Here is a 26,613-nt window from a genome sequence, read left to right as displayed (position 1 = left end):
AGGAATTAAAGGTGACACTGGCACGCGCACGAGACAGCAAACAGATACTCTACTGTGCAGTACAGTACACGAGGGCGCGCACAAAGAAATCAGACAACAAGATAGATAGATAGATAGATAGATAGATAGATAGATAGATAGATAGATAGATAGATAGATAGATAGACAGACAGACAGACAGACAGACAGACAGACAGACAGACAGACAGACAGACAGACAGACAGACAGACAGACAGACAGACGGACGAGGGAAAGAAGGAAGAATTAAGTGCAAAACCCGAGATACCCTAACCCTAACCCTAACCCTAACCCTACAAAGGCATGGTGCAGCAAGCGGTTATCACAGCTTACCTCACTGCTCTGAGGTCAGCGGTTCGAATCTCGAATCACATTTGGGTCACTGGGTAAAAGTTTTTTTTTTTTTTTTTTTTTTTTTTTAAATGGCTGCAGAGAGTATTTGTCACAATTTTTAGCTCCAGGGTGATTACACTGAAAGGGAGAAAACATGTAGTTTGGGTTTGAACGACTGAATATCTTCTACTGTACATTGTATTTTTTGTGTGTGTGTGAGCCAGAATATGTGCATGTCTGCATTTGTTAGGTTTGTGGTTGTGGCTGTGCAGGTGGGATGCTGGTAGGAAGAAGTCTTGGGCAGCCTAAGGTCTTTTGTTCCAAAATTGGTGCAGTGCATCAATATGCCATTGCCTCCTTGTAGCGCAGTACACACAAAATCCAAAACATGTTTCAGCAGTCAGGTGTTTACCATAGTCTACATTGTGCAAATGCACTTGGTACAATAACTAACCCAGCGTTTCAAAAATATATTTTTAGCACTGTTGCTAATTATTTAATGATAGTCATTTTACAGTCACACTTGTCGTTCAGCATCCGGAAAGAGAGAGCGGCTCAGTCATGCTGCACCTCATATGCACCTGCCTATGATAACCTGATTTTTTTTGGCCACATGGTTTCCATGGTAACGGAGCAATGGTCTTAAAGCTGTATAAGGAGTACTCTATAAACTGACTCCAGAACTATGTTGCTCTATAATCCACAACAACACACACACACACACTTTTGGATGTCCTCCTAAGCTGCAGGCAGGGCATTTCAGGACATTCCGTCTGACATGTCATAAATTGCCTCTAAAACTGCCATTTTCATTGAACGATAGAATACATATGTGACCACAAAGTTAAGATTCAGTGTATCAATGTGTCTTAAAAGGATGGACACTGCCAGAGAGTTATAACTTCAATGATGTTGCTAATTGAGTTGGTAGTGCAGTTTAAACGACTGAGAGATGTTTCTAATGCTATATTGGTAAGCTATGTTATTTATCGAAATGAAAATGGGAAAGATTTGTCATATCAAGTGGTAAGTAGTGAGTCTTAAGTGTCATATAAAATCAATTTAAGCAGTAGCTGTAATCTTAAAAAGTTTGAATAATTCACGCAAATAAATGAGTCATGAAAAAATTGCTTACGATTGACACTTTGAGCCAGACATTTATTGTGTTCATAATTTATGATCTTGGTCAAACAATACAGGAAAATATTCATATATTCAAAATGACAGTAGGAATTGGAATTATGAGAAAGACAAAAGGAAACCTGGAATATTCTTGCCTTGTTATGAGGTCAAAGGAGTTTTTGTTAATCACAGCAGCTCAAGTAAAAATGTGGTTTTTGGATCGAAAGGCCTCCCTTTGCCTTTCATACATCCTGACATACGATCTGAGAAGGTCCTCCATCGTGTGACCCTGAAACATGGTAGACCAGTGATGAGAAATTGAAAAACAGGATATTAACATGGCAGAAATGATTGGGATGCTTACCTGCGAAGTTTCACAGACAAAGACGTTCCCTCGGACCCCGGTGCCGATGGTCATCTGGAAGTAGTCACCTTTGCTGTGGCACTCTGTGATGCGACTGAATGGATGCATGACCAGCAACTCCTGCGAGGTTCATAATAAGTCATTTTTGGTCACCAATGTTACGAAACAAAAAGTGTGGCAATGTAGTGAACCTGCATGTTTAGAAAAAAAAAAAAATTGAGCCGAGTCCCACTTGCCAACACGAGTGTGCATGCATACCTTGGACTTTGGGTCGATTAAGCTTACACCTTGCTTGCTGATAGCGATCCAAACCGTACTTGGGTAGCTTGACTCACATGTTTGCTGCAAAAATGGAAATGTCATCATGGAAATGTCACCATGAATCATCTACACAATTTGCATCCACGCTAGAATTGCCTGCGGGCGACTAATGTGTCTTTCATCCTCACAACTTACTTTAACTTCAAAGAAGGTACAGCCAAAGGTTGGCCAGCTGGCTATGGCTTGCAGGAAGGCAATTTTGCATTCCTCCACTGTGATGCCACTCTGCTTGTTGTAGGATGACATGATGTGCTGCAAGAGCAAGCAAAATGACACGTCATTTATTTTCCCGGCATGTAAAACAGTCAGGTTGAGCGTATGCACGCATCCACTCGGCCCCGTCCGTCCGTCCGTCCCCTTTGGAACGCCCCTTCCCTTCCCTTCCCTTCCCTTCCCTTCCCATGCCATGCATCCTCAGTTACCTTCTTCCATTCCTCCGGAGATGCGTGTTGGATCTGGTCAGCAGGGAGCAAGTTTTTCAGCATTTTGGGGATCATGACAAACTGTGACCTGTCAGAATCCACTTTGGCTCTGAAGAGCAGCCCACCAAGGTTGATGATATCCTCTTTGCTGCATTTGTGATACCCCGTGAGGTATTTGGGCATCTCCTTTATTTTGATCAAATGTATCAGTTGAAAATGATTCATTACAACCTGGAGCGCAAGAGAGTGCGAGATTTGATACCTGCGGGAAATGGAAGGTGAGGTCTGCAACCAAGTCTTTACCTGGCAGCACATTGAACCAGAGCTTCCTCTTAAAAATCAGAGCGTAGGCTAAGTTGACCGCTAAGGAAAAAGTCAATTAGAAACAAGCTACGAAAGAAAAGACAGAGTCAAAAGAGCGTGTCGTCACGATGCGATGCGATGCCTTACTTTCTCTCACTTTTTTCCCTTTCTTTGAAATAGTAGTCGCCTCTCGTAAACTGTCAAATAAATATTCCTGCTCAGTCAAGCTCAGTATCTGAAGTTAGAAGGAAATTATGGAACCTTTTAGAAAGAAAGCACTTTCTACCACCTTGTCCTTGTTGACCGCTTAAGGCCAAACTTGCAAACCTTATTTGTTGTTTTCAAATAGAGGCCGTAGCCGTCTGGTGAGGTCAGTTTTAGCTGAGAAGCAATACTGTAGCACAGATCTTGGATTGTGGTCGTTGATGTCACCTCGAATAACTGTAATGAAAAAAAAAGAACATTTTGTTTAATGACTGTAATGAAGAAAAAAAAAAGAACATTTTGTTTTCTTCTTTCAATTGCTAAGATGGATACGGAATCGGTTTGAACGATACAAATTGTACGTTTAAATCCAGGGGAGGTTCAGGACTTACATCGTTTGTGTCATTCGGGAAGTGAATTTTATGGAAAATGTGAGTGCTGTTCTGCTGGATGGCATCGACTTCGACCAGAGGTGGAGGATGTTTCCTGGGTTCCTTACTAACCGTATCAAACATGACGAGACAAAAAGTTCAAAGCTTATATGGCGGTTTGCGACAGTGTAAATATCCAAAGGTAAATCGAGTGCTGCCCGACATGCGCATCTGCTGCAGCCTCTGGAGACATCCTGCAGCTAGTGGTTCTCTGGGTCGTGACTCCAGGAAGCGCTGGACGTGTCTCATCAATTCGGGACTGGGAGGAAACAAGCCTGAACACAACCACAACAGCTGCCATCCGCGCTCCATGCTCAACCTGCGGGGAGCAAATATTCATCCATGTGGTGTCGCTATTACAAAGCAATACAAAGCAAAATGCAAATGACCTGTTGCCGTTATTGGTCATTTGTCTCATGATCTGGCAGTAGATCTCATCCTGCAGAAGCTCATGTTGCGTAGCAGGGCCGAAGATCTGGTCGGTCAACTCTAATGGACTGCGAACCTGTTTGATGGGGTAGTCGCCCATGTACTTCAAAATAGGTAGCGACCAACGTCAAGGACTCACTCGGACAGTCATCAGAACAAAATCTGCATTGTTTAACGCCAACGCTCTTATTAAAGCAGATGTTGCAACGGCACTTGTTTATGAGGATATCAGTGAAGGAATTGCAGGCGATGGAGTTCAGCTCAGAGTTGCGGACCAGACTCTTCATGAGTGGCTGCTTCAGCAGTTCTCTTGAACACACCCACAGCCTTTCTTTACCTAGAGGTCTGTAAAAGTGTATGGAAGACATTTATACAAATATTTGGGGTACTCATAAGAGCCGTTATTTTAAAACAGACAAATGCATTGGAAACACTGCTGTTTAAAAAATAAATATATATATATTTAGCGCATTGTCAGATTTTTTTCTAATTAAACCCATTTACTCTATAACTGCAAATTTTGGTGATGTCACCACTGATTCTGAGAACTTCTCTACAGTCATGTTGCATGGAGTTGACCAAGTTCTGGAACTTTTGGAGGAAAAAAAAAAAAACATGTGACGCCAAGCTGTCCGCAAGAAGTCGACAGTAAAACACGGTGGCCATGTATCATGATACGGGGGGATGGTGGATCACTTTGAAACAGAAAATCTGAAAAGGTCATTATTGTAAAAATAAAAATGCGGTTTCTGACTGCGCATTGTATCATGTGCTAAAAGTTGATCAACTGGAAGCACAAGAAATGCAAAGCAGTTCTTAGAAAGACTGATTATGCAACAGAATATCTGTTCAATGATTAACAGGAAAGCCATAGAAGTTTGCGAAATCAACTGACATCCTTCTTGTGAACGACTGCATTTTAACGTAAATTGCGCATACGTACAGCAATTGAACAACATTAAGTTTCGTATTTGTACAGCACTTAAAAAAAAAAAGTCACCTAAAATGGTCAAGTGCAAACTCTCTTAGAGAGATAGGAGCAACCGTTTCTTCTCTTTGGGGCCCAATTTGTGTCATGGATGAGTCCCTCTGGTGTGGACTGAGCAGCTCCTGATAGTGTCAATGAAACGAAAATGAAGCTTCATTTGTTGTAGACCACTTTCAATCATTATCAGTAGATATTATCATTTGGAATTTGGCCCAAAAGTTGCAACACAATACTTCTTGGCCAAATAAAACCTTCTTTGATATACAGTACCATCATGTCATCAGTGGGTCTGCTGAGTGTTGGAAGAAACTGCAATGCATTCTTATAGACAAGACCACTGATATTTGTCTTGGGATTTGTAGCTTTGACCACATTCTTGTTCGAGGATTTTTCATCCTTTTCTACCAACAAGAGGTCTCCTTGTTTACAGGCCAAGAATGAGGGGTCATCTGTTGGGGGGGGTCACAGAGGTAAGAGTTTCTTCATGTTTGTGTCTGTTAGTTTAGTAAAAATGCTCCTACCTGATTTATTGGAATCCTGCTGGGTGAGCGCAAACACCGAGCGAGCTAGTAGTCCACTCAAGTTTTGCTCAACAAGTGCGGCCATGTCATCAGCTTCGCCACACATTAGGACAAATTCACCTCGAATTGTCACTACGCTCACCGACTGGTTACTAAAAAGCCCAACATGAAGCATGTTGGAGCAAAAATGATAACGCTTGTAAGCAAAAGCGAAAATATGAGCCATACCTCAACAGTCTGACTTCTTTTATCTCCACATAAGGCAACTCAAGGAGTTTCTTGTCTCTTCCATCCATGAAGAAAATGCCATTCCAGTTTACAGCCACAACAAACCTGCTTTTGGGTAAAGTCGGTCCTGTGGACATACAGCGGCACCTTGACTTACTCGTTTCATTTGTTAACGTGACCGCACTTGCAAGTGTAAACATCAGCATCTCAAATCGTCATTCCCAATTAAAAATGAATGAAAATGCCATTACGTAATCGGTTGCAGCCCCACGTCGTAATCTTGGGTACTATATAAGCGTGTTCATGTTGACTCACCTGACGTCATTGTCACGTCATAAAACTTGGAGAAGTAGACCGGCCAATCCACTCGAGCACGGTCGACAAGTTCTCCTTTGACGACCTCTTTGCTCATGGTCCCCTTTGTGTAAGCACCCTGTGGAAAAGGGACAGAAAATACCCAAGACTCACACAACCAAATGTATGAAATATGCAGAATGCATCTTATCTATGTTTGTATGTGATGTCTGCACACATACTGGTTAGTGTAAGTGAGCCCAACATATCTGGCATTGAAGCAGGGGAAGGTCATATACATTTTACTTACCTGCAAGTACACGGAGCTGATGAGTTGGATCCATTTTGCCATGGATTTGCTCTCGATCAGATGTATAGCAATGCAGTCCTCGACCACCCTCTGGACATTCTCTTTGCTGTATATGGAGCCGTACTGGATATAATAGTGCATTGTAGCCAGCTGGATATATTCATCCTCCTGAGGGGAGCAATGTTGTTTTAGTGACTAGCGTACACAAAGCACTTTTTGGTTTGGGGGTCACAATACGGAGCATACACAGGAAACAAAGCCAAATGTATATTTGTTTGCATCCATGTATACCTGTCACTCGAATTGACACGTGCTCACCTTGTCACACGTGTACTCTCCCGACTTGATGCCCTGAATGACCTGCTTGTAAATGAGATCGGTGCTGATGGAGTCTTGAGAGCACTTGTGCCACGGCGTGAACAGCTCTTTGCGGACTGTGAACTGCACAGGGGTGTCCTTCTCTTGCTTGCCCTGCCGCCTCATCTCCTGCTCACACTGTGACACGGCGTCCAACACATGCTTCCCGCAGCTGCCCAGAGACCACATCTGGAGTCCAAAGGTCAAAAGGATTAGAGTGCCTCTTAAGGTCGACGTGAGATTTAGCAACGTCGGGCTGGAGTCAAATCCCTCCCTCTCCTATTTACCAGAAGGAGTAAAGCTCACTTTGTCAAAAAAACGAATGTAGAGGGAGAATCCATAGGTGTCTCGCATCTGAATCTTGTCAGCCAAAGCTTGACAGACCTCGGCAGAGGTGGAGGCCGAGTCCAACTGCAAGCTGACATTACTGCCATCTGTCAGAGTCACGGTGGTTTCGATAGGCTCCAAGGCTTTCACAGCCTGTCAGCAGGGGAAGAAGAAAAAGTCTGTGTTTTTGACTCTTGCCACCACCAAATGTATTTGCGACTCGACAATGAAACAGCTCAAGACAAGACATGATGTACCTGTAATTCCAGCCAACAGGGCAGCTCTTTCCTTTCTCCGTTGGCTTTGACGCGACGCAGGCGCTTACTACAATATTCAGCATAACCGCTTGGCCCCTTACGGATAAAGGTCTCCAAATACTGAAATCAGACACAATTAAAGTCATCATTTTAAAAAAAAAAACCTAAACCTGCAGTAGGGAACTTAGTCAAGTGCCTGAATCAAAAATGTACTCATGTTTAGTGCACAATTGTAACGAATGGGTGTAATTCAACTTGAATTGGATTTTGGCATTAGATAAGACTTTATATTTTAAGTCCAGGTGTTATTCTTTTGATTTTTAAATATGTGACAGAGACACATGACTGTGCAACAAATGCCTTTCGTCGTTCTTCCTCAGAATTTAACCATCAGTCGTGGAGTCAGTCTATTTGTAGTCGTTTCTAACGTGGCAGAAACAGACCTTGCTGAAGAAGTTCGTCGGGGGAAAGATCCCCAGACAGATGGACAGAAGGACCCATCCTTGCGTACGGCTTGCTCGGTTTCTATTGTTCGTCAGCTGCTTACAGATCTGACAGTAAATCTCATCTCTGTGGGGAAACAAAAAACAAGATCAACAATAGGCAATACATAATAGAATACATGTCATAATATAATAACGAAACAAATCATACATAAATCATGATACAAAAAAAAGGAATGGACATCTTGTGCCTTGTTGATGAGCTATTATAAAGATAAGCCATATTCACACCTTATTCCTTGTTTGGCGAGTGCGTATCCAACAATAATGTGCAGTTTTTCCAGAGGGGAAAGTGGCCTGTCCAAAGTAGGACCTTCTCCGATCAAAACCTCCTCATCCTCCGCGAAGCTCTCCGGCTGGTTTGTGACAAAATGGAAATGATTCATTTCTAGTCAAAACCGTAAATAAGATTGGGGCTACGCAGACTGACCTCCTCAAGAATAGTCGAGGCCTTCCTGTTTCCGTGCTTTTTCTTCTTCTTCCTTAGTATTTTCTAAAAGATACGCAAACTGTATTTACGCAGTAAAGAGGGCTATTTGTAATACAATCGTATCATTTGCTCCTTTTTAGAAATGTCACACTTAGTCTGAAATCTAATTCATGATGCTCAGACTTAAAAGGGCATGTTTTGAATTGAATACCCCATTTTCAAAATGAAAGGCTTCCCATTGTTCCTTTCTTACCTGGTCGAGTCCCACCAAGCTGCTCAGCCTCCTGCCTTGCCTGTGAGGCAGATGGCGAGAAATGCTGAGAGAGGCCTGAGATGCAGCATCCTGAGACCTGGGCTCGGGAATGTCCCCCATGAATCGGAGTATAATCCACCATATGGTCAGACAGGCCTTTGAGGTGGCGGGTGGGAAGGAGGATGTTCAAATGGAGCAAACACAGTGCACATACTTGGACTACTCACCAGCGTGTCACTCTCATCGTCGTGTTGCAGAAGAGGCTTCCTGAGTCTCTGATTTAGGATGTGTGTGTGGCTGGCATCGCCCTGGAAGTGAAGAATGCTAAACTTGTAGAATGAATACTCGTCTGTGAGATCTTCAAACTCGTCCTCCTCTTCGTCGAACGATGGAGTCGGTGTTGCTGTGTCTGAGCCGGCGATGCTCATCTCAGACCTGGTCTCTTCGTTCTATAAAATTCAAATAAACACATGTGGGGCTGTATATAGTTTTCAACTTGTTTTACGTGAGTCACTTGACATCTTAGCAAACCTCCATTTCCTCTGATTCCAATTCTTCATACTTTGTAATTGTCACAAGAGGTATGGTCCTCGAATTTCTTTCCTCTTCCACCAAATCCATCGGAGTGACGGGCTCAAGCTCCTCATCAGCTTGTTGAGCCTGTATGACGACTTCTTCTAGTCTGCGCTTCAGCTCCTGGGCAATGTCATCTTCAGTGTCATCCTCCTCTGGTGTACGTGGACCACGCGGATGTGGGTCAGAGAGGCCCTAAATGGAGAATCAAGTATAAGAAAACATACAACGCTTCTTTCTATTTGGAAAAGGTGCAGCATTACCTTAAACCTCATGCTGGCATCTTGTCTGCGCTTCAGCTCCCGGGCAATGTCATCTTCAGTCCCGTCCTCCTCTGGTGTACGTGGACCACGCGGATGTGGGTCAGAGAGGCCCTAAATGGAGAATCAAGTATAAGAAAACATACAATGCTTCTTTCTATTTTCAAAAGGTGCAGCATTACCTTAAACCTCATGCTGGCATCTTGTCTGCGCTTCAGCTCCCGGGCAATGTCATCTTCAGTCCCGTGCTCCTTTGGTATAAGCCGACCACGTGGAGGTGGGTCAGACAGGCCCTAAGTGGAAAATCGAGTATAATATACGTATGTGTATAAAAAAAAGTCTTTCTATTTTCACAAGGTGCAGCATTACCTTAATCCTCCTGCTGGCAAATAATCGTCTTGCCAGGAATCCTCTGGTGTAAGCCTGCAGAAGTATGACTGCTTCTCTCTTATGCTTCCAAGTCTTCCTTGCCCGGTAACCCCGTAGCTGCGCATTGTGTCAGTGATGACTCAGCACTTTATAAATACATTGTCGCTACATAGTACTGTGTGCAAGCATCATGGAGACAACATACACGAGTCTGTAAGATGAGTGTTGCTGATCGTTGCCTTCCAAATTGGTCCTGAAGTTTCCGACCACGGGTTTTCGACACCAGGCGTTCAAAACCTTGTAGGATCTAGAGCAAGAGTGGGAGACATTTTGGTTACTGCTGGTGCCAAAATAACAGTAGAATGTCAGAGACTATGCTCAAAATCATACCTTTAGTCTTCTTTTGCTTTCCCTGTAAGTTCTCCAGTGTTTTTGCAACACCACAGCCGCCCTCCTCTTCTTTAGAAAAGACTTTCTAGAGAGAAGGCAGAGCGTTAGTTGTAGCTGTGATTTAACCTCATCGACCATAACGTTTAGGAAAACAAGATTATCGTTATTATTATGATTATTTCCATGAAAAGAAGCATTGTTTGTATTTGCTATTATCCAAAATGTCTCAAATGATCTTTTACAGTATATGAGTAATATTTCAAATGAAAATTGCACCTGTCCTTGCATCCCAGCATGAATCGCTGGATCACAAGAGCTTTCCTGCTGAGTTCTTCTTCCCTCAGGCGTTCCAGCAGAGCATCATGAGCATCCTGGAGAAAAAAATAAAACCATTTGCAAAGTCTAAATTTGTCCAGGAAATCTCAGCAATAGATTGCCAGGTATTATAAAAAAATTCCAAGAGATTCAGAATAAGTGAAAAGCAGAAATAAAAAATGCCTCAGATACTATAGACTTTAGTCTGGAGATAGATACTACATTTTTGAAGACTACTACTTTACTGTCATTCAAATGATCATATTAAAAAAATGGTTTCAGAACCTTCAGGAAAATCTTGGTCTTTCCGATTCTCCACTCGTCAGGTGTTTTAAACGCCGTCTGGCAGATGGCGTCGCAACAGGCAGCAGCTGTGTTCTGTGGAGAGAACATTTAATTGATGAATACTGACAACGCGCCGACCGATGCCTCCGTTCATCCGTGGCGAACGTAACATCAAGCAGAAAGAAACATGGCCACTCCATTAGGTCAACTTGCTCAATGGAATTACAGCCAAAACGAAAGAAGCCTTTAAAAAGGTAATAATGCCAAGTTTGGATTTGATTTTCAATGGAATGATCAATAAGACGATACTGTGAGAGTAGTTTGCAGTTTTGAATCTCAGTACAGGATGATGGAGTGCAGTTTTCTCAACCACTGCAAATAAAAACTACAACAGTCCTTATCAGACGATGTCATTGCAAAATGAGAATCATCATCAGCATTTTCGGGAAGTGGATCTGAGCAGGTGTGCCGAATGAAGGTACGTATATAGCTCAAGGACGATGCCCATGCTCAAAATCGGTTCCAGAACGTGACTCACGGTTTTGGGGTCACACACGGTCGTCTTCAGGAGCACTCTGTAGCGAGTCAAGAATTCCACAAAGGTGTGGCGAACGGGATAGCCCAGTTTCCTGATGCGGATGGTGTCCATCATGCCAGAGTATCGCAGCTGACGCATACAAAGTTCTCGGTCAAAGTCCTTTGAGTGGAAAAACAAATGAGCAAATTGGCAATTAGCATTTTAGTCGGGATTAGTAAGCGCAAAATGAGTTTTGGAGAAGCAGGAAGTGAACTGAAATGCGTTTTGGTACAAAAGAGTCATGTTTCTACGCACCCCAGCCTGCTTGTTGTTGTTTGGTTTGAAGCAGCGGATGAAGTACGGTTGGCAGACAGAGAGAGCCTTCATGAGGGCGTCCAGAGATTGCCGGAACTGACCGCTGAGGGTCGGCACTTGCTTGCGGTTGTCCCGAGGGGACTGCACGAAGAAAAAGGCGGCACAAATGGGACAATCGACTTTTTCATTCCAAAGCAATTCCGTACCCGCATGGAATTATTGGGTGTGATCATAATCCGCTGGTTGTTGGTCAGCTTCATTCCATTGATTGAAGGCTCTGGCATGAAAATCTGCTGAAGCAACTTGTTGGTGGACACGTCAACCATCTTGAATATGTCAGAGCTTACAGCATCTCTATTCTTCTCAAGGAACCCTTAAAAAGAAAAACACGTTTTTTAAGCCAAACTATCATGATAATGTACGTCCATCCATTCATTTTCTACTCTTCGACAAAAGTCTTCAAAATAAAACCAGTACTTGTCGTCCTTTCTTTGGTTTTGAATTGGAAATGTGTTTGCCTACCTTTGGAGTCATAATAAACGATGCCTGCAAAATGGTGAATTCCAAAATCAGTGTCATGTTCACTCTTTGAAGAAATAAAGGTCTTGTCCTCATGATGCTGCTGATTCATTTTGATAAGCATCGTCAGATCGGAGCCCTGTCATGTAAAGCACCATCGTAAGTATGACGGACGGTACAGTCAAAGCATCCAGCTGATGCGGTACAAGAGCACCTTTGGAAAATTGCTCTCTTCATCAATCAGCGCTAGAAGGTTACAGGGTTTCCCGGCCAGAAGATCCAGAATCTTCTGATTGTCACCAAAGTTGATGTTATTCCACACAATGTTTTCTTTCAGATATTCCTTCTGCTCCAGCTTGAAGATGTGACCTACAAAGAACTGCTGCAGCTTCTCGTTTGCAAAGTTTATGCACAGCTGTTCAAAACTGGAGAAAGGTGACATTTGTTCAATTCTGCAGGTGAATTTGATGAAATCATGCTAGAAGTAGTACTGGAAGTCTTATGACCTGTTGATCTCGAAGTTCTCAAAACCAAATATATCAAGCAGGCCGATTGACAGATAGGATGATTTGGGTTGGTGAGTGATTCTTTTGTAGATGACGCCATTGATTTTTCCAACGATCCATAGGAAGAGTTTGTTGTAGATTGCCTACGAGACAATACACACACACACACACATCACCGTCCAATTAGGTCTGAGTCGATAGTAATGCCAAATGTGAACAAATGAAAGGCAAATAGTTGCTGCTCTTAAATAAAAACAAATAGGATGATGCGTCGTCACACCTACGGATGCTAAAAGTCAATTTGCTCATCGGGAGGAACATTGACTGCCTGAGGACAATAATGCTGGATGAGACCAGCTCAGTGGGCCTAGTGGTAGAGTGTCTGCCCTGAGACTGGAAGGTTGTGGGTTCAACCGGCCGGCCGGGGTCATACCAAAGACTATTGCGATGGGACCCATTGCCTCCCTGCTCGGCACTCAGCATGAAGGCTTGGAATTGGGGGGTTAGATCACCAAATGATTCCCGAGCGCGGGCGGCACCGCTGCTGCTCACTGCTCCCCCAGGGGAAGGATCAAAATCACACGGGGATGGATGGCTTCAATGCAGAGGACACATTTCACCACACCCAGATGTGTGTGTGACGATGATCATTGGAACTTTAATGAGAGGCGTTGGCTCATCATTTTTCTTTTTTGGCAGAATGATGCTACAAGATATGCAACAGTTCTATAAAACGTCAAATGTCAAAGACACCAAAATGTCAGGGTTGGTGGTTCAGACCTTGACAAAGGCGTCTCGACATGCAGATGCCTGCTCACAGTCAAGAGGTTTCGTCACCATCTCTCTCTTGGTCATAAAGGAACGATTGGTCAAACTGTTGGCCAGCACGCAATTCTCAACCTGTAGGAAACATGCACAAGAGAATGGAAATTAACTTTTTTTTTTTTTGGTACAATACATGTTCACAGCTGCAGAGGATAGCAATTTAGACAAACCTCTAGCAGAGATGCTGCAATGCTAAAATGTTCCGAGTTGCTGACATCGCTGGTGTCCATGTTATTTTGTGTATTTCCTGCAGAAAACCAAACACAATGAAAACAACGGTAGTTCAGTTTACACAATTGATGGCTACATTGATCAAGAAATGTGTGTGTGTGGGCGAGGATACATGTGTCAGTCTGTGTACATTACTAGAAGCACTGCTGGGTCAAATTTAGAAGTCAAAGTCATTTGGGATTAAAATGGCACAGAAAATATTTGAATGACATCATCTCATATATTTAGTTGTTGGTCAATTTCTAAAACGGCACTTGCCTTCAAAGAAGACGTTTCCCAGGTGTAATATAGCTGCAAGTAGCTTGAGAATTTCAAAACACTGCTGATCGGAGAAGGTTAGAATTTTCATGGCAGATCGAATACGCCTGAAGTCCTCCGCATCTTGCCTCCCTTCACATGTGATACACTCGCCCTGTAAAACAGTGTTAGGTCTACTTGCAGAACAGTTAACCATGTTCAAATGGAGCTTGCGCAATGCCTGTGAAGTGAATCAAGACCCTGTCTGGGTAATAAATCAATCCAAATAAGATTCTCAATGAATAATTCATTTTTAGAAATAGACAAAATAGTTTTTTTTTCTTCATATTTGTACCTTAGTGAGGAATATGTAATCTTGTGCATTTTTTAGACGCAAACTTTTCCTCTCCTCTGCTGTGATTCCTGCCAGCATGCAATAGAAGATGTGATAGTTTCGCTCCTCCTGGGCCTGAGGTGGAGAAAATAATTTGATGTGTGTATAAAGCCTTGCCACATTATCAGTAGCGATCAACGTCTTCTGCAGCAACATGTCTTCCAGCAGTGAGAGTGTGTTTACAGCCATATCTCAGTGTCCACGAGAGATGAACAGAGATAAGCGGCTTTGTTAGTTGCCTCACCTGATGGCAAACACGACATTTCTCCAAAAGGTATTGCTCCACGCGTGCGCCTTCAATGACTCCACTCTCCTTGAAGAAGATCTCCAAGTATTTCCCAAAACGACTGGAGTTGTCATTCCTGACGGTCTTGGCATTTCCGAAAGCTTGGCAAAGTTTAGATGTCACATAACAGGTTTTAGAATAGGCCATTTTGGATTTAAATTGTAACAGAATTGATTCATTAAGAATGGGATTGGTCCTATTGAGTACTGTAGTACCTTCCAAGATCGGGTTGGACTCCAAGATCTGTTTTGCAATGTGATGTTCAGAGAGCTCACCGCTGACTGCTGCTAAGTACTGCAAGATCAACTTTGTGCTTTCAGTCTTGCCCGCGCCAGACTCGCCACTTTGAAAGAGAAACAAAGCTTGAAATGAGCTTTGACCTTCACCAAAGTGAAATCATACGAACGCAACCTGATGATGCAGCACTGGTTCCTAAGATGGCGTTTCATGTTGAAGTAGCAGGATTCAGCGATGGCAAAGATGTGTGGAGAGAGTTCCCCGAGCTTTTTACCACGGTACAGTTTGACCTGAATGAAAGGAAGAGATGAAATATATGGCATTAAAACTCCAAATCAAATTGAATATGAAGGTACTGACAGCTCACCTGGTCATTTGAATATATGGGGAAAACTTGGTATGGGTTCACTGCCACCAGAACTGAGCCTGTGTAAGTCTGGGAAATAAATCAAAAGACCTTAACACATTCAACGCCAGGTGGTTATTTCACTTTTTTTTTTTCCAGTTAGGGTTGAAATTGGCTTGTGCTGAATTTTAAGTACAATAAAAATACCTACTACATGCCTTCTAGTTTCTGATGGTAAAATAGCTACAATAGAGCGTCCGATATCGGTATCGACCTGCATTGCGAGCACCGATACCGTGAAATACAAATGGTATCTGCGCCAATAACTGGTATCGACAGTTGCCCATTCCTAATGTTAACCTCGTGAGGGAAAGTTCCAAAGGTGTGCTGCTGGAAATGCACTCCTTCAATGCCCTTCCTTATTCTCATGACACACTGTACTTTAATGAGAGGAGCAGGAGTCATATCTGTAGCCCAGTATACAAACTTAAGACCATTCCAGTCAAGATAGCAGAGCTACATTTATGAGGTAGTGGGAAAATATTACAAGCTGTATAAAGATTCCAATCAACTTTATAACTTGTACACCCCCATCCCAAAAATCTTGCTTTGTTCTTCGAACAAGTACTTTTGTTACTTACATAGATGGTTCCTTGCTTGTGGCGCATCATCAGGTTTCGTAGTAGGCCAGCCTCTGTCATGTCACCCAATTTGATCATGTCATCCACCCCCTCCACTGATGTCGGATGCATGATCTTGAGGGAGGCTTCCTGCTCTGGGGACAAACTGTGTTCCTGGGTAGAAGAAACAGACACGCAAGTCAGGGAATGCAGTGGCGCTGCGGACAAATGTACTTTGGAATGGCAACCTGATGTCTTGTCAATTCTTGAGAAGTCGTCGATACTGATAAGAAGCATTGATACCAGTTTTAATTTTGATACATCAAATTTCCCTCAAAAACAATGACAGCTCATTTTTTAAAAATGCTTTTTGTACATTCAATTTGCACGAAACTCATTTTCTATTCTTCGACTCTAACTTCTGGTTGTATTGTAACACGGCCACATTAGGGCAGCTGATACGAGTCAACGTGGCGAGTACCGATACCATGACATCATGCTGATGTCAGTCGGCACCGATACCTGGTATCAATACCCGACCATCCCTCCTCATGTCACAGAGTTTCAAGTTGATTGAGAATGGTTCACCTTTCCTGCATCATCCACCAATAAACGCCGACCGCTTGGCGTTTCTTTGACCTTAGCTCCGATTGGCACTCCGCTGCCCGAGTCCAGCCAAACCCACTCCCCCTAAAAACCACAAGTAAGATTCAGATGCTGTATCATCAATTCACAATGTGTTTTTTCATTTCTCGGAAAAAATGATAAAAGTTCGGTCGGGTCTTATATAATGAAATAAGCTTGACTTGTCTTTCAGCCTCACCTTTCTCAGCATCACCGATTTTCAATGTTCCTAGCATTAAAAACAAACATGATTAATAATCAGCTTGTTTCATTTAAAGAGCAAAGCTTCAACCCAAAGCGTATAACCAAATGCAGCCGTTGACAGTTGACAGTAGCACTTAAAAATGGATACCCTGAAATGATCAGCAGCTGAGTTCCAATCAGTCTGCTAGCACTCACAAAATGAATGAAAATGTACCTTTCAATTCTTGTATGACTGTTCTTCATAAAAACCCTTATTTGAGCCTCCTGCAGAGTTGCTTTCTACGTCCCGGTTGTCCTAGTGCGGAGTAGGAGGAAACACTCAGGCAAATAGATTTTATGGCACTTTGACTTTGTACTGACAGGCCCAGAAGGCAGTAGGGTAGAAGGTGGCTGGCTGCTTGCAATACACCTGTCCTATCACTCATTTCATAAAAGGGAGGGAGGGAGGGAGGGGGTACGGAGGGGGCTTATAGAACAGGCCCAATCCATTCGATGATCCGAATGAAAACATTTAGGCTTACTGCTTCTATGTGCTGAATGACCGTAGTGCACCCATGTCCTTCAATATTCAAATAAATACTGGCATTTATGTCATCAACTCAAATTTGGAGTCAACCGTACAAAGCCAGTGGCATCATCACATGCAATTTCGACGTTACTATAACTTATTAAACAACCTTCTGGAATTGTGTCTTGACTGGGTTCAAACTGAGTGTTGTAATTAATTTATACGCAGACTTTGGACCCTGGTGACGTACTATATGAGGTGTGACTGTCTAGAATCTCTCAGGTTGTCAAGGCAATAAAGATGTAAATAGGAGATAAAACTAATCAACAGAGAGGGAATCTACTGTTGTCTTATGGGAGCATGCATGCATGGGCTGGTTATCAGTGAGGTCATTTATGTTTGCTAACACCTAGAGATGGATTTTATTTTGTTTTACTTTTGCAGTTAGTTTCCAGAAGCCAATCCGTTGAATGTACGCTACTGTTAGGTCAAAGCAAAGCATATGTTGCTCTTGGGGCTCAAGTGTAGACATGATCACTTCTTAGCGCTGCACACAATAGAAAGACAATTGAATTTGACAAAAGGTCATCATAAAATCAAAGCAAAACTACTCATGTAAAATAGCAATCGGCAAACAAAAGAATGAAGGATTTATCGCAGCTTGTACAACATAGGTGTGGTTATGATAGCATGAATCATGTTGACTGACGTGTGATACAAAGATTGTTTGCCGCAATAGGAAAAGTTCTCTGTTCTTATTTCTTTATTGCGATTTTTTTTCCTCATGACAATTTCACAATAAAATAAATATGCACGTTAAAAATGGCTGATGTGAAGGCAGAGTAAGACAACTACAGGACTGTCTCGGAAAATTGGAATATTGGGATAAAGTGCTTTATTTTCTGAAATGCAATTAAAAAACAAAAATGTCATACATTCTGGATTCATTACAAATCAACTGAATTATTGCAAGCCTTTTATTATTTTAATACTGCTGATTATGGCATTTTTGAGTTTTCTTTAGCTGTAAGCCATAATCAGCAATATTAAAATAATCAAAGGCTTGCAATATTTCAGTTGATCTGTAATGAGTCCAGAATGTATGACATTTTTGTTTTTTTAACTGCATTTCAGAAAATAAAGCACTTTATCACAACATTCTAATTTTCCAAGACAGTCCTGTATACTTTGAATACTGGTAAGAATTAAATCAGATATGACGGTGACACCTCAGAAGAGAGTAATTCCATTTGACAGCTATATGCCAAGTAAACATGTTTTTTTTTGTTTTTTATCTAATGGTCCCACGCCAAATTGTTAGGGCTCAAGCAGCTAGCGCAGCAACATTGCTTATATTTTTGCAACGAATTATTCTGCTCTATAATTCTTCTTCTTTAATGTTCAGGAAGTGCCTCGCCTCCCAATATTTTGATGGCATGGGACCTTCCAAATACATTTCAAGCTCAGACTGAGCAAAACAAAAGCAATGCATGCATCATAAAAAGAAGAAATAAGAAAACACTGTTTCAAATAAAATGGCACAGTTCAGTTAAGCTCAACTATTTGGAGGTACTTGTAAGGTACAACGGAGACTTATTCAAAAGTAAAAGGTCAAAATGTCTAAAAGGTTTAAAAAAAAAAAAAAAGAAAACTAGCTATAAGACAGCGTAAAACGGTAACCATGTTCAGCAGCAATTTATATTCAAGTTTACCCCAAATCTTAACATAAAAACCAAGCAGCGATTCATCGTATTGAGCCTGTTAACGGACAAATGAGTAGCAAGAGTTTGCTTTCAGCGCTTTCAGCTTTGTGTACAAGCCATTTTCTGGAAATGCTGTTTGCGGTATGAACCTAAATGAGTAAAAACTCATGTACTTGGGGCTAAAGCCACCACCAAAACCTATAAAAACTCACGACAATAATTTAGATTTTACCAAAAGAACTTCCTGTATCCTAAGATTATAAAATATATTGGAGTAAATTAAAAATACAGTGTCTGTAATCTGTCTTTTCTACCTTTTACACTATACTGCACTACACATCGGCATACTAGCATTAATTAGCAAGTTCACAAAGTTTTTTTTAGCTTTTCTTTCTTCAAGTTACAACGTCCGATGCACGATAGTGTCCGTGTGTAAAACAATAACACTGCTTCCATGACGTGTCAAATACTTAGTGGGGCATCGCATTGGGCCTCTTGAGGAACGCGCTGTACTTTGTGGGCACGCCGTCGGCTTTGAGCTGCACCTCTACTAGTGTGAAGATGGAAATGACCTGTGGGGAAATCAACAAGTCATCAACCCTCCCCATTAAAAGAACACATGTTCTGAATAGCCACTCCAATCAGTCAGAATCTCACCTGCTCAAATGGACGTGCTTGTGGGTCCTCTGGTTTCCACAGGAGAGTCAGCTCAGATTGTTTCCTGACCTTGCGATGATGGAACGAGGCCAGGCCGGTGACAGACTGATCATCACAGAAAAAAATAATCTTCAGTTGAAATAAATCAAGCCGCAGAGGTGTTCTGCCACGCTCTTCTCCCCGTTTCTTTTTTTTTTTTTTTTTTTTAAATCAAACGCCTGGCGTATCTGGTAGCCAAGCTCAGCTGCCACGTCTTTGTTTCCGAAAAGTATGGTGGATGAGAAGAAGCAGTAGGAGCTCCTCTGAGCAGCTGGCAGGACATTGACAATGCCTGCCCTTGTTAAAGATGAAAGATGGCACAATTGATGCACAGCATGGTGGTATGGAGAGTATAGAAAGGACAACCTTGCAGTAGATGCGTTTTTGCACTCCATAGCGCAGAACCACCACATCGAAGGACTGGTCCAACACGGCCATCACCATGGCCTTGGAGTCCAGGGGGCCACAGTCCTGTTGAACAAAGCCTTAAAATAATATCTGAAAACAGCAATGGAAAATATAGGCCGAAAATGGAGCAATTATCAGCAAAACACAATCTTAACGTTAGATACCGTGAGACAATAATTCTTTGTTTCTTGATTCCGTCTCTAATCATTTGCTTTGAGCATGCCGAATGAAAATAAAATAAAAAGAAATAAAAATTCGGCATTGGATACACACTCTCAGGATTGCAGCAAACTACACGCATAACAATACTGCTGGATACCTGCGTAAAAACGAAGCTTCGCAAGGTACAAATACTGGATGCCATCAGATTTGACAAAATGCTGTTTCTTACCTTTACAAAAACTCCGAAAAAGAGCTCAGAGCTCAGCTCTTGCACTCTCTTGGATGCAGTTTTCTTGTCATTGCAGCGTGAAGCCTGTTTTTGGATTTCCTCTGTTGACAGTGCTAAGTTGGGACCGCAGTCTGAATGAGCAAACAAAGCCGAAAACATGAGCAAAAATAAGAAGGTAAAAATGAAATTTACAGGTGCATTGTGTTGAAACAATATACTGTACTCAGTGAAGATGCCAGCAGTCTGTGCACCAAGATGTCAGCGTATCGTCTGATGGGCGACGTGAAGTGAGTGTAAAGAGGAACATTCAAGGCGTAATGCTTAAAAAGCTTTTCCTCCTCAAATACCCCCGCACAAAAGTACACTGCCATCTAGAAAACAAAAGAGTCCAGAGCGAAAGAAAAATGATCATTAGTGATGCATGGATACAGTACACACATGGCTGGTGGCAGCAAGTTTTCATGAGCTTTCCTTTTGCCCACTTTGACAAACCACACAATCGAGCTAACCTGCATTGTTCTGGAGCACATGTGGGTGAGCACTTCCTTCCGGGCAATGGAATATTCATCTTTACCAAGAATGGAAAGTAGACTCTTCTGCATGTTTTTGGAAGGAAAAAAACAAAACAAAAAAACATTGGTGAAAAGAGGTCCGTTACCTAATTTGACTCCAGCAGTTGTTAGTGCTGGAAAGATAACCATCAATTGCTGTGGATACCAACATTCAATGCGCCGGCAGAAGAAATGTCAATGTCTAAGCCCAGCTCATCACACAGCTCTTGTAGCTCATCCACCTTCTTAGTCTTGGGTGGAGGGTGGCGTCTGAGCAGTGCAAGCTTAGGGAAGCATTTGTAAATACGGTGAGCTGTGGCAATGTTAGCCAGGAGCATAAACTCTTCAACCAACCTAGAAAACGGGGCGGGAACGACGACAACTGACATTTAGATCAAGTAACAATGCAATCCAATCGATATCAAAATCACACTTTGCCATTCAGACATACAGTTCAGTAGCACCAATACTAACTTGTTACTGTCTTTGTACTCGTAAACGTAGCAGCCTTGGGGCATCATTGTCTCTTTGTCCAATTGGAAAGAGAGTTTCAGCTGAAACAAGGACAAAAAGTGCTTCAGTTAAATGGAAGACAAATCAATGAATCCAACCCCACAAAAGACATCACCTTCAGCAGAACTCACCTGGTCCAATCGGAGCGCTCCTCCAGACAAACGCTGAGCTCTGAGCTTCTTTGCAACGGAATGCAGGTCGAGCACTGCTTGGTGGATCACGTCAATGTCGTGCTCTGGGTCCACAGGAGGCAGCTCTTGGGCAGCAAACTTCTTCTCAGGGGCCTCAATCATACTCTGAGCATGATTATAACTCAACTGGACACACGAGCGAATCACAGAGCGCCCAAACCACTCGCTCAGAATCTGGCCATGGGAAGACGAATGAAAATTAGAAGACTACGGGGATGAAAAGACAGTGCGAGTTTTCATGGCTTCTCATCGGCACCAATAAACTCATCTCTTACAAACATACCTTTCCTTCAGGTGTGATTTTCCAAATGACGGAGAAGGTCAGCCTGTCAGTGAGAGGGTTCAAACTACATAGCTCCTCACAAAGCAGCCTTGGCAACATAGGGATGACCTAGAGTGACAAAGAACAAGCTTATGTTCGAGGCAACTGGCCGTGCTTCAAGTGATCCCTTCCTATTTTGGAGACACCAAAGGATGGTGATTACGGAGACCATTTAAATGACTCATAATTGATACGTTACTCACTTTTTGGACAAGATATACACTTGTGGCTCGTCGGCTGGCAATTTGATCCAAATCGTTGCCCTCCTCCACAAAATAACTGACATCAGCAATGTGGACCCCCAACTCATAGTTGCCTGTATTGAACACAAATATACTTTGAGAATAAAAAGACCCCAAGTCATAGAGTTGAAGTGCAAATTACCATCTGGAAGCTGTTTACAGGACAAGGCATCATCCAAATCTCTGGCGGTCGCTGGGTCAATGGTGAAAATGCACTCCTTCCTAAACACGACGGACGATAAATAAATAAACGTAGTCATTAAATGCAAGTTTGGCGCGACCGCCAGTCAATCTCAGGGCTTCCGTTATTCACTTAGTTTATTTCAGCAGAAGCGGACTGACAGTGCAAGTCCCACCTTAAGTCTTTTCTCTTGGCCAGCTCCTCGGGTGGGATGTTCCAAGGCAAATTCTTGGGTAAGCAATCTACGACTTTATCGGAGAATTCTGAAAAATCCACATCGTACTCTATAAGGATGCCCTCTGTTTCCGGCTCAATTTCCCCAGCCTGGCCCAAAGTTTTCGCCAGTCGACTGATGGAACAAAGAGCAGGAGGAGAGTTTATTAACATGACAATCAATGTGCAGCACAGACGCGGCAATATTCACCCTTCTGCAAAGTTGCTGTCAGCCGGACAATTGGTGATGCGGCAGATGAAGAGCGTGTTGGCGTAATCATCAGGGCGGGAGATAAAATCTTCTGGACAATCGGACAGGGGAATGTTAATCCTGGGCACGCGGTGGTCCACAGGAGAGAACATTGCAAATGGCTTGTCGGGTAGAAATTTCAGAGAGCCTGTCACAGCCCTTGAGTGCTTCTTTTCAACAATGTACACCACCTGATACGTTGACCATGAGAAAGGTGTCATAAGGAAGGGAGAGTTGAGACGCGTTTAGAAAAAGAATCATGTACGTATGTAGAAGGCTTACTTTAGCAGTCATTTGAAAGACTTCACTCGTGGACTGTGGTGTGAAGGTGTTTTCCAGATGGTCTGAAAAGTGAAGAAAAAAAAAAGAAAAAAGATCCTTTATTTCATTTGACGAATGGATTCAAATTAAATCGTAGTATACGGTAATCCCCAGCATATTCCAACCAACCAACCAACCAACCAACCAACCAACCAACCAACCAACCAACCAACCAACCAACCTGCTTGTACAATCTTCTTTTGGGCTTTTTGGATGAGGTTTTTCTTATGGGCTTCTGCCTCACTGATTCCCTCACAGTCAGACTTCACCACCTATGTGGATAAACATTTCAATCAGTTGAAACAGTCTATAATTTCACGTCGACTTTTGGAAATTACTGTCACAGTTTATACCGTATGCGGGGATTGAAAACATTTACGTGGATGGATCAATAAGAAAGTAAAGAATACCTTCCATTGTTCCTGAGGTAAGATTTGCACCACGACTATGTCTCCATTTAATGCCCTATTACGAGCAATTATGCCATCCAAAAAGATATCTCGTGTATCATCCTGTTTAAAAAAAAAAAAATAAAAAAAAAATCAATCCAATGATTTTGGAAAAACGCATTAGCGGCAAATATTGCCAAGATTCACTTACAGGAGACAGGATGAAGGCCTCATGGTACTTCTTGGGGTTTATTCGCAATTGTCCCTGAGAAATTAAAAAACAATTTGGATTATGTAATAATCTTGCAATAGACGATACATGCTTGACACACTTACTCCTATTGTGGTAGCAGAAGGGCAAATCAGGCAAATTGGGCTCAAATACAAATTCAAATCAATTTAAATCATAAAACATTGCTCTGTATGAATGCCTGTACATTTTTATGAGAAAAATTCACATCTTTGTGCACACTATAGTACTTTTAGGTTAATCCCTGCTCCCAAATGCTGCTACAATCTAAACAATGAGCGTACCTGAAGAAGTTGCCCCCTTTTAAGCCCCCGCGAAACCTCTTCAGCAGTCATATAGGGTTCGAACACTTGTTTCCTTGATCCTCTGCCTCCTTTGTTCTTATTCTTGTCTGCGGGTGAATTGGCATTGGACGCTGAAACCAATTTAAATGCAAGTTCTCCGATTGTTAAAAATGACACCCCAAATATATTCATGAGCATCATCTGAATTTTGTTCTAATATATATATACCTGTAGGTTTTTGTACTTTGTTGAAATCATGACTGTCACCTGAACATTTCGATGTTAGAGCTTTTTGCTTCCCCTCCTCCATCTGCTTGGATGGATTCTTTTTGTTCTTTGTCTCCTCGTGTTCGAGTTGAGTTAGATTGGCCTTATTTTGGGCATTCTCAACAAAGTGGCTGATGCCTTTGGAGAGGTTTTCTTTGCTGGTGTCTTTATTGTTCTTCCGCTGACGCTGCTGCCTCCTGGAATCATTTGGGTCTGAAGAACTTAGCTCCTCTCCTGACTCAATGTCACCATCTTGGCTAGTGGCGGTATCCCTTCTTTGTGCCTTCCTGTGCTTCTCAGACACACCTGGCTTCTTCTCGCTGTCATTCTGTGCATTTTGAATGCTCAATTTCACCATATACATTGACAAGGAGCTATCGTCGCCTTTATCTTTTGAGGAAGAAGGGGAAAAGTCACTGGAATCCGATAGATGATTTGGCATTAGATCCCTTTTCCCTTGGGGTATGCTCATCTTGTCACTCTGAGCTTGAAGAAGTCTGCTCGGTCCATTAATATCTTCTTTGGGGAGAGATGACTCCTTGGCATATTGCTCCAGAAACTTTGTGAAGGTGCTGCTGCGGTGCTGGCTCAGAAGTCTGGCATAGGCATCTTTGCGACAGGGAGCTTTCGACTCACTTTGACTGCCTTTCGCCTCACGTTTTGGGTTGACCCTCTTGGCTTGCCGAGAAGAATCCATGTGCATTATAAAAGCCTCTGAGGACAAACGAGAAAGCGAATGCGACAAATAAACGATGAGTCATCCATCTCATGGCATAACAGTTCTCCGATCGTTAAGTAAACGTCACATATAGACTGCTCTAAAGCCAGGTAATAATAACAATGGGAATTCTTCAGTTCCACACAAGCATAAGGATGATGACTGTGCAAGTCAACTCAAGGTGACAATTATTGTGAGTGAACATTACCAGCTAACTTTAGCCGCTAACCCGGGTGCTAGCGTTCGTTTGAGCATTAGTTTTACCGCACATGAAGAATTAGTCAACGTTCAACGCGCTATGCACCTTTAATCGTGACCGCTAATCAAGGACACCAAAACATTTGAGCAATCATTTAATTACAATCAATACAAACATACCGCTTACGAACACGAACCCCGAGCTTGACCCATTGACTTCCGCTGTTGTCAAATTGACGCGTTCATGAAAATTGTGGAAAATACGAAATTCGCACGCTTCATTCCACAAAAAGTCCCAGAGTGAATCAAAGTGTAATATTCCCTTAGATTTAATCATATACGTATCAAAAACTGTTATTCGAGTTTTCTTTTAAAATGTTGCGGGATAGCTATACAAATGAACAAGCTTGACTTTTTAAACAGGGAAAAAAACTCTAGAGGGCAGCAAAGATTAAAATACGCATATGCACTGGGTGATGGAAACAGTCGCTTATTGTTTTTCAGCCTCATAGTTAATAAACACAATCAAATTAATGTAATGAATAATCAATGTACATGTCTATGTCTATTTTGCGGAAAGTATTGGTGATGAATATGATAGTTCAGAGTTCATTTTTAACTATTCAGTATAGCTGGTATGGTCTTTGACTTAATTCTGAAACTGTATGCAAAGTATACATGGCCTAACGTTTAAAAAAAACGTGGTTTATCCAGAAAAGATAGAATATAGTGCTCGGCTGTAAATGTTAGCGGCAAACAAAATGTTCCGAATCACACGTTAAAACTGTAATCATTTTGTGTTTAATCCTTCAATGCCTTACAACTATTTTCACCTCATATGCAGTATGCATAATTAAGTGTATCTTGCTTGTAAAACCTTTTTTGCTTGCCAACCTGCTTTTGACTTGACTCAAACCCTAGGAAACCTCGGCGTAAGCAGAACGTTTGTATAAAAGATGGCTGGTGCAGTCTCTCCCACGGTTGTGGTTGAACAAACCCAAGTTGTAACGCATGCAGATGAAGAAGCAAATGACTATGAAATATTCATTGAGTTAGGAGAGGCAGTGCACTTGTAAAAGAGGATGAAACCGAAGGGTCAGGAGCACTCATCTCACGCAGAGTGTCATCTTTTTCTCTCCTATGCAGCAGTATCGCTCTGCTTTTTGAATGCATGTATCTTTACATTGGTCTTATGGCATCCTACATCTAAGATTTTCTGTAACTGCCAGTGCAGCTGGGCCAAACAGGATGCCGTCTTCATTCTCGGTGGTAGTGGGCATCATGTAAGCAAGGGGGGCTCTGCAATCTGCACTTTCTACTGCCATGACAACGGCCTCTGAGTCACCCCAGGCATTGCAACGCCCATCTTCAGTCGTGACCATTGCTGCAAAGTATCAGAGAAGACCAGACGTGTTTTTACAACACCAACAGCAGTGGTGTTCTTGTCAACAGATGGCAGTACAGATGACAATAAAATAAAACAAAATAAAATACGGGCCCAGTCCAGCTTGTCCTCGCCTTCTCTCTCTATATGGACAATCATTATAG

General features: G+C 42.3%; 2 protein-coding genes across 2 annotated transcripts; both read right to left on the bottom strand.

Moving 5' to 3' along the window:
- Positions 1–1,489: 1,489 nt before the first annotated feature.
- LOC148387925 (unconventional myosin-VIIb-like) lies at positions 1,490–16,799 on the bottom strand. The gene is made up of 52 exons (XM_088396749.1): positions 16,684–16,799; positions 16,465–16,494; positions 16,230–16,331; positions 15,663–15,815; positions 15,043–15,111; positions 14,850–14,965; positions 14,654–14,781; positions 14,397–14,539; positions 14,114–14,227; positions 13,780–13,933; positions 13,461–13,537; positions 13,246–13,365; positions 12,466–12,608; positions 12,174–12,384; positions 11,963–12,098; positions 11,647–11,813; positions 11,441–11,581; positions 11,147–11,305; positions 10,609–10,701; positions 10,285–10,379; positions 10,009–10,093; positions 9,824–9,925; positions 9,619–9,735; positions 9,432–9,542; positions 9,253–9,363; positions 8,948–9,184; positions 8,644–8,865; positions 8,417–8,572; positions 8,164–8,226; positions 7,965–8,089; positions 7,674–7,800; positions 7,231–7,350; positions 6,953–7,126; positions 6,608–6,835; positions 6,290–6,457; positions 6,001–6,118; positions 5,686–5,812; positions 5,458–5,609; positions 5,207–5,385; positions 4,949–5,058; positions 4,178–4,293; positions 3,909–4,062; positions 3,683–3,838; positions 3,481–3,586; positions 3,212–3,325; positions 3,032–3,119; positions 2,844–2,944; positions 2,582–2,767; positions 2,295–2,411; positions 2,097–2,180; positions 1,839–1,958; positions 1,490–1,763 (listed from the first exon to the last, which is right to left on the bottom strand). The coding sequence occupies exons 2-52, from the start codon at positions 16,474–16,476 to the stop codon at positions 1,671–1,673; spliced, it is 6,600 nt and encodes a 2,199-aa protein (XP_088252875.1). The 5' UTR covers positions 16,477–16,494; positions 16,684–16,799; the 3' UTR covers positions 1,490–1,670.
- Positions 16,800–17,722: 923 nt separating this feature from the next.
- Positions 17,723–25,417, bottom strand: dis3l2 (DIS3 like 3'-5' exoribonuclease 2). Its single transcript, XM_088396751.1, has 21 exons — positions 25,246–25,417; positions 24,111–24,863; positions 23,883–24,013; positions 23,560–23,613; positions 23,370–23,471; positions 23,141–23,231; positions 22,921–22,982; positions 22,600–22,829; positions 22,351–22,524; positions 22,137–22,216; positions 21,956–22,068; positions 21,714–21,821; positions 21,371–21,604; positions 21,201–21,280; positions 20,897–21,080; positions 20,685–20,771; positions 20,399–20,546; positions 20,176–20,306; positions 19,743–19,847; positions 19,338–19,442; positions 17,723–19,252 (listed from the first exon to the last, which is right to left on the bottom strand). The coding sequence occupies exons 1-21, from the start codon at positions 25,400–25,402 to the stop codon at positions 19,151–19,153; spliced, it is 3,231 nt and encodes a 1,076-aa protein (XP_088252877.1). The 5' UTR covers positions 25,403–25,417; the 3' UTR covers positions 17,723–19,150.
- Between the last annotated feature and the right edge of the window lie 1,196 nt (positions 25,418–26,613).

Source organism: Syngnathus floridae, chromosome 14 (genome assembly GCF_059516105.1).
Source record: "Syngnathus floridae isolate MCC-2025c chromosome 14, RoL_Sflo_1.0, whole genome shotgun sequence".
In the NCBI taxonomy this organism is placed as follows: domain Eukaryota; kingdom Metazoa; phylum Chordata; class Actinopteri; order Syngnathiformes; family Syngnathidae; genus Syngnathus; species Syngnathus floridae.
Note: the sequence above shows the minus strand (reverse complement) of the source record. Positions and strands in the feature narration are given on the sequence as shown.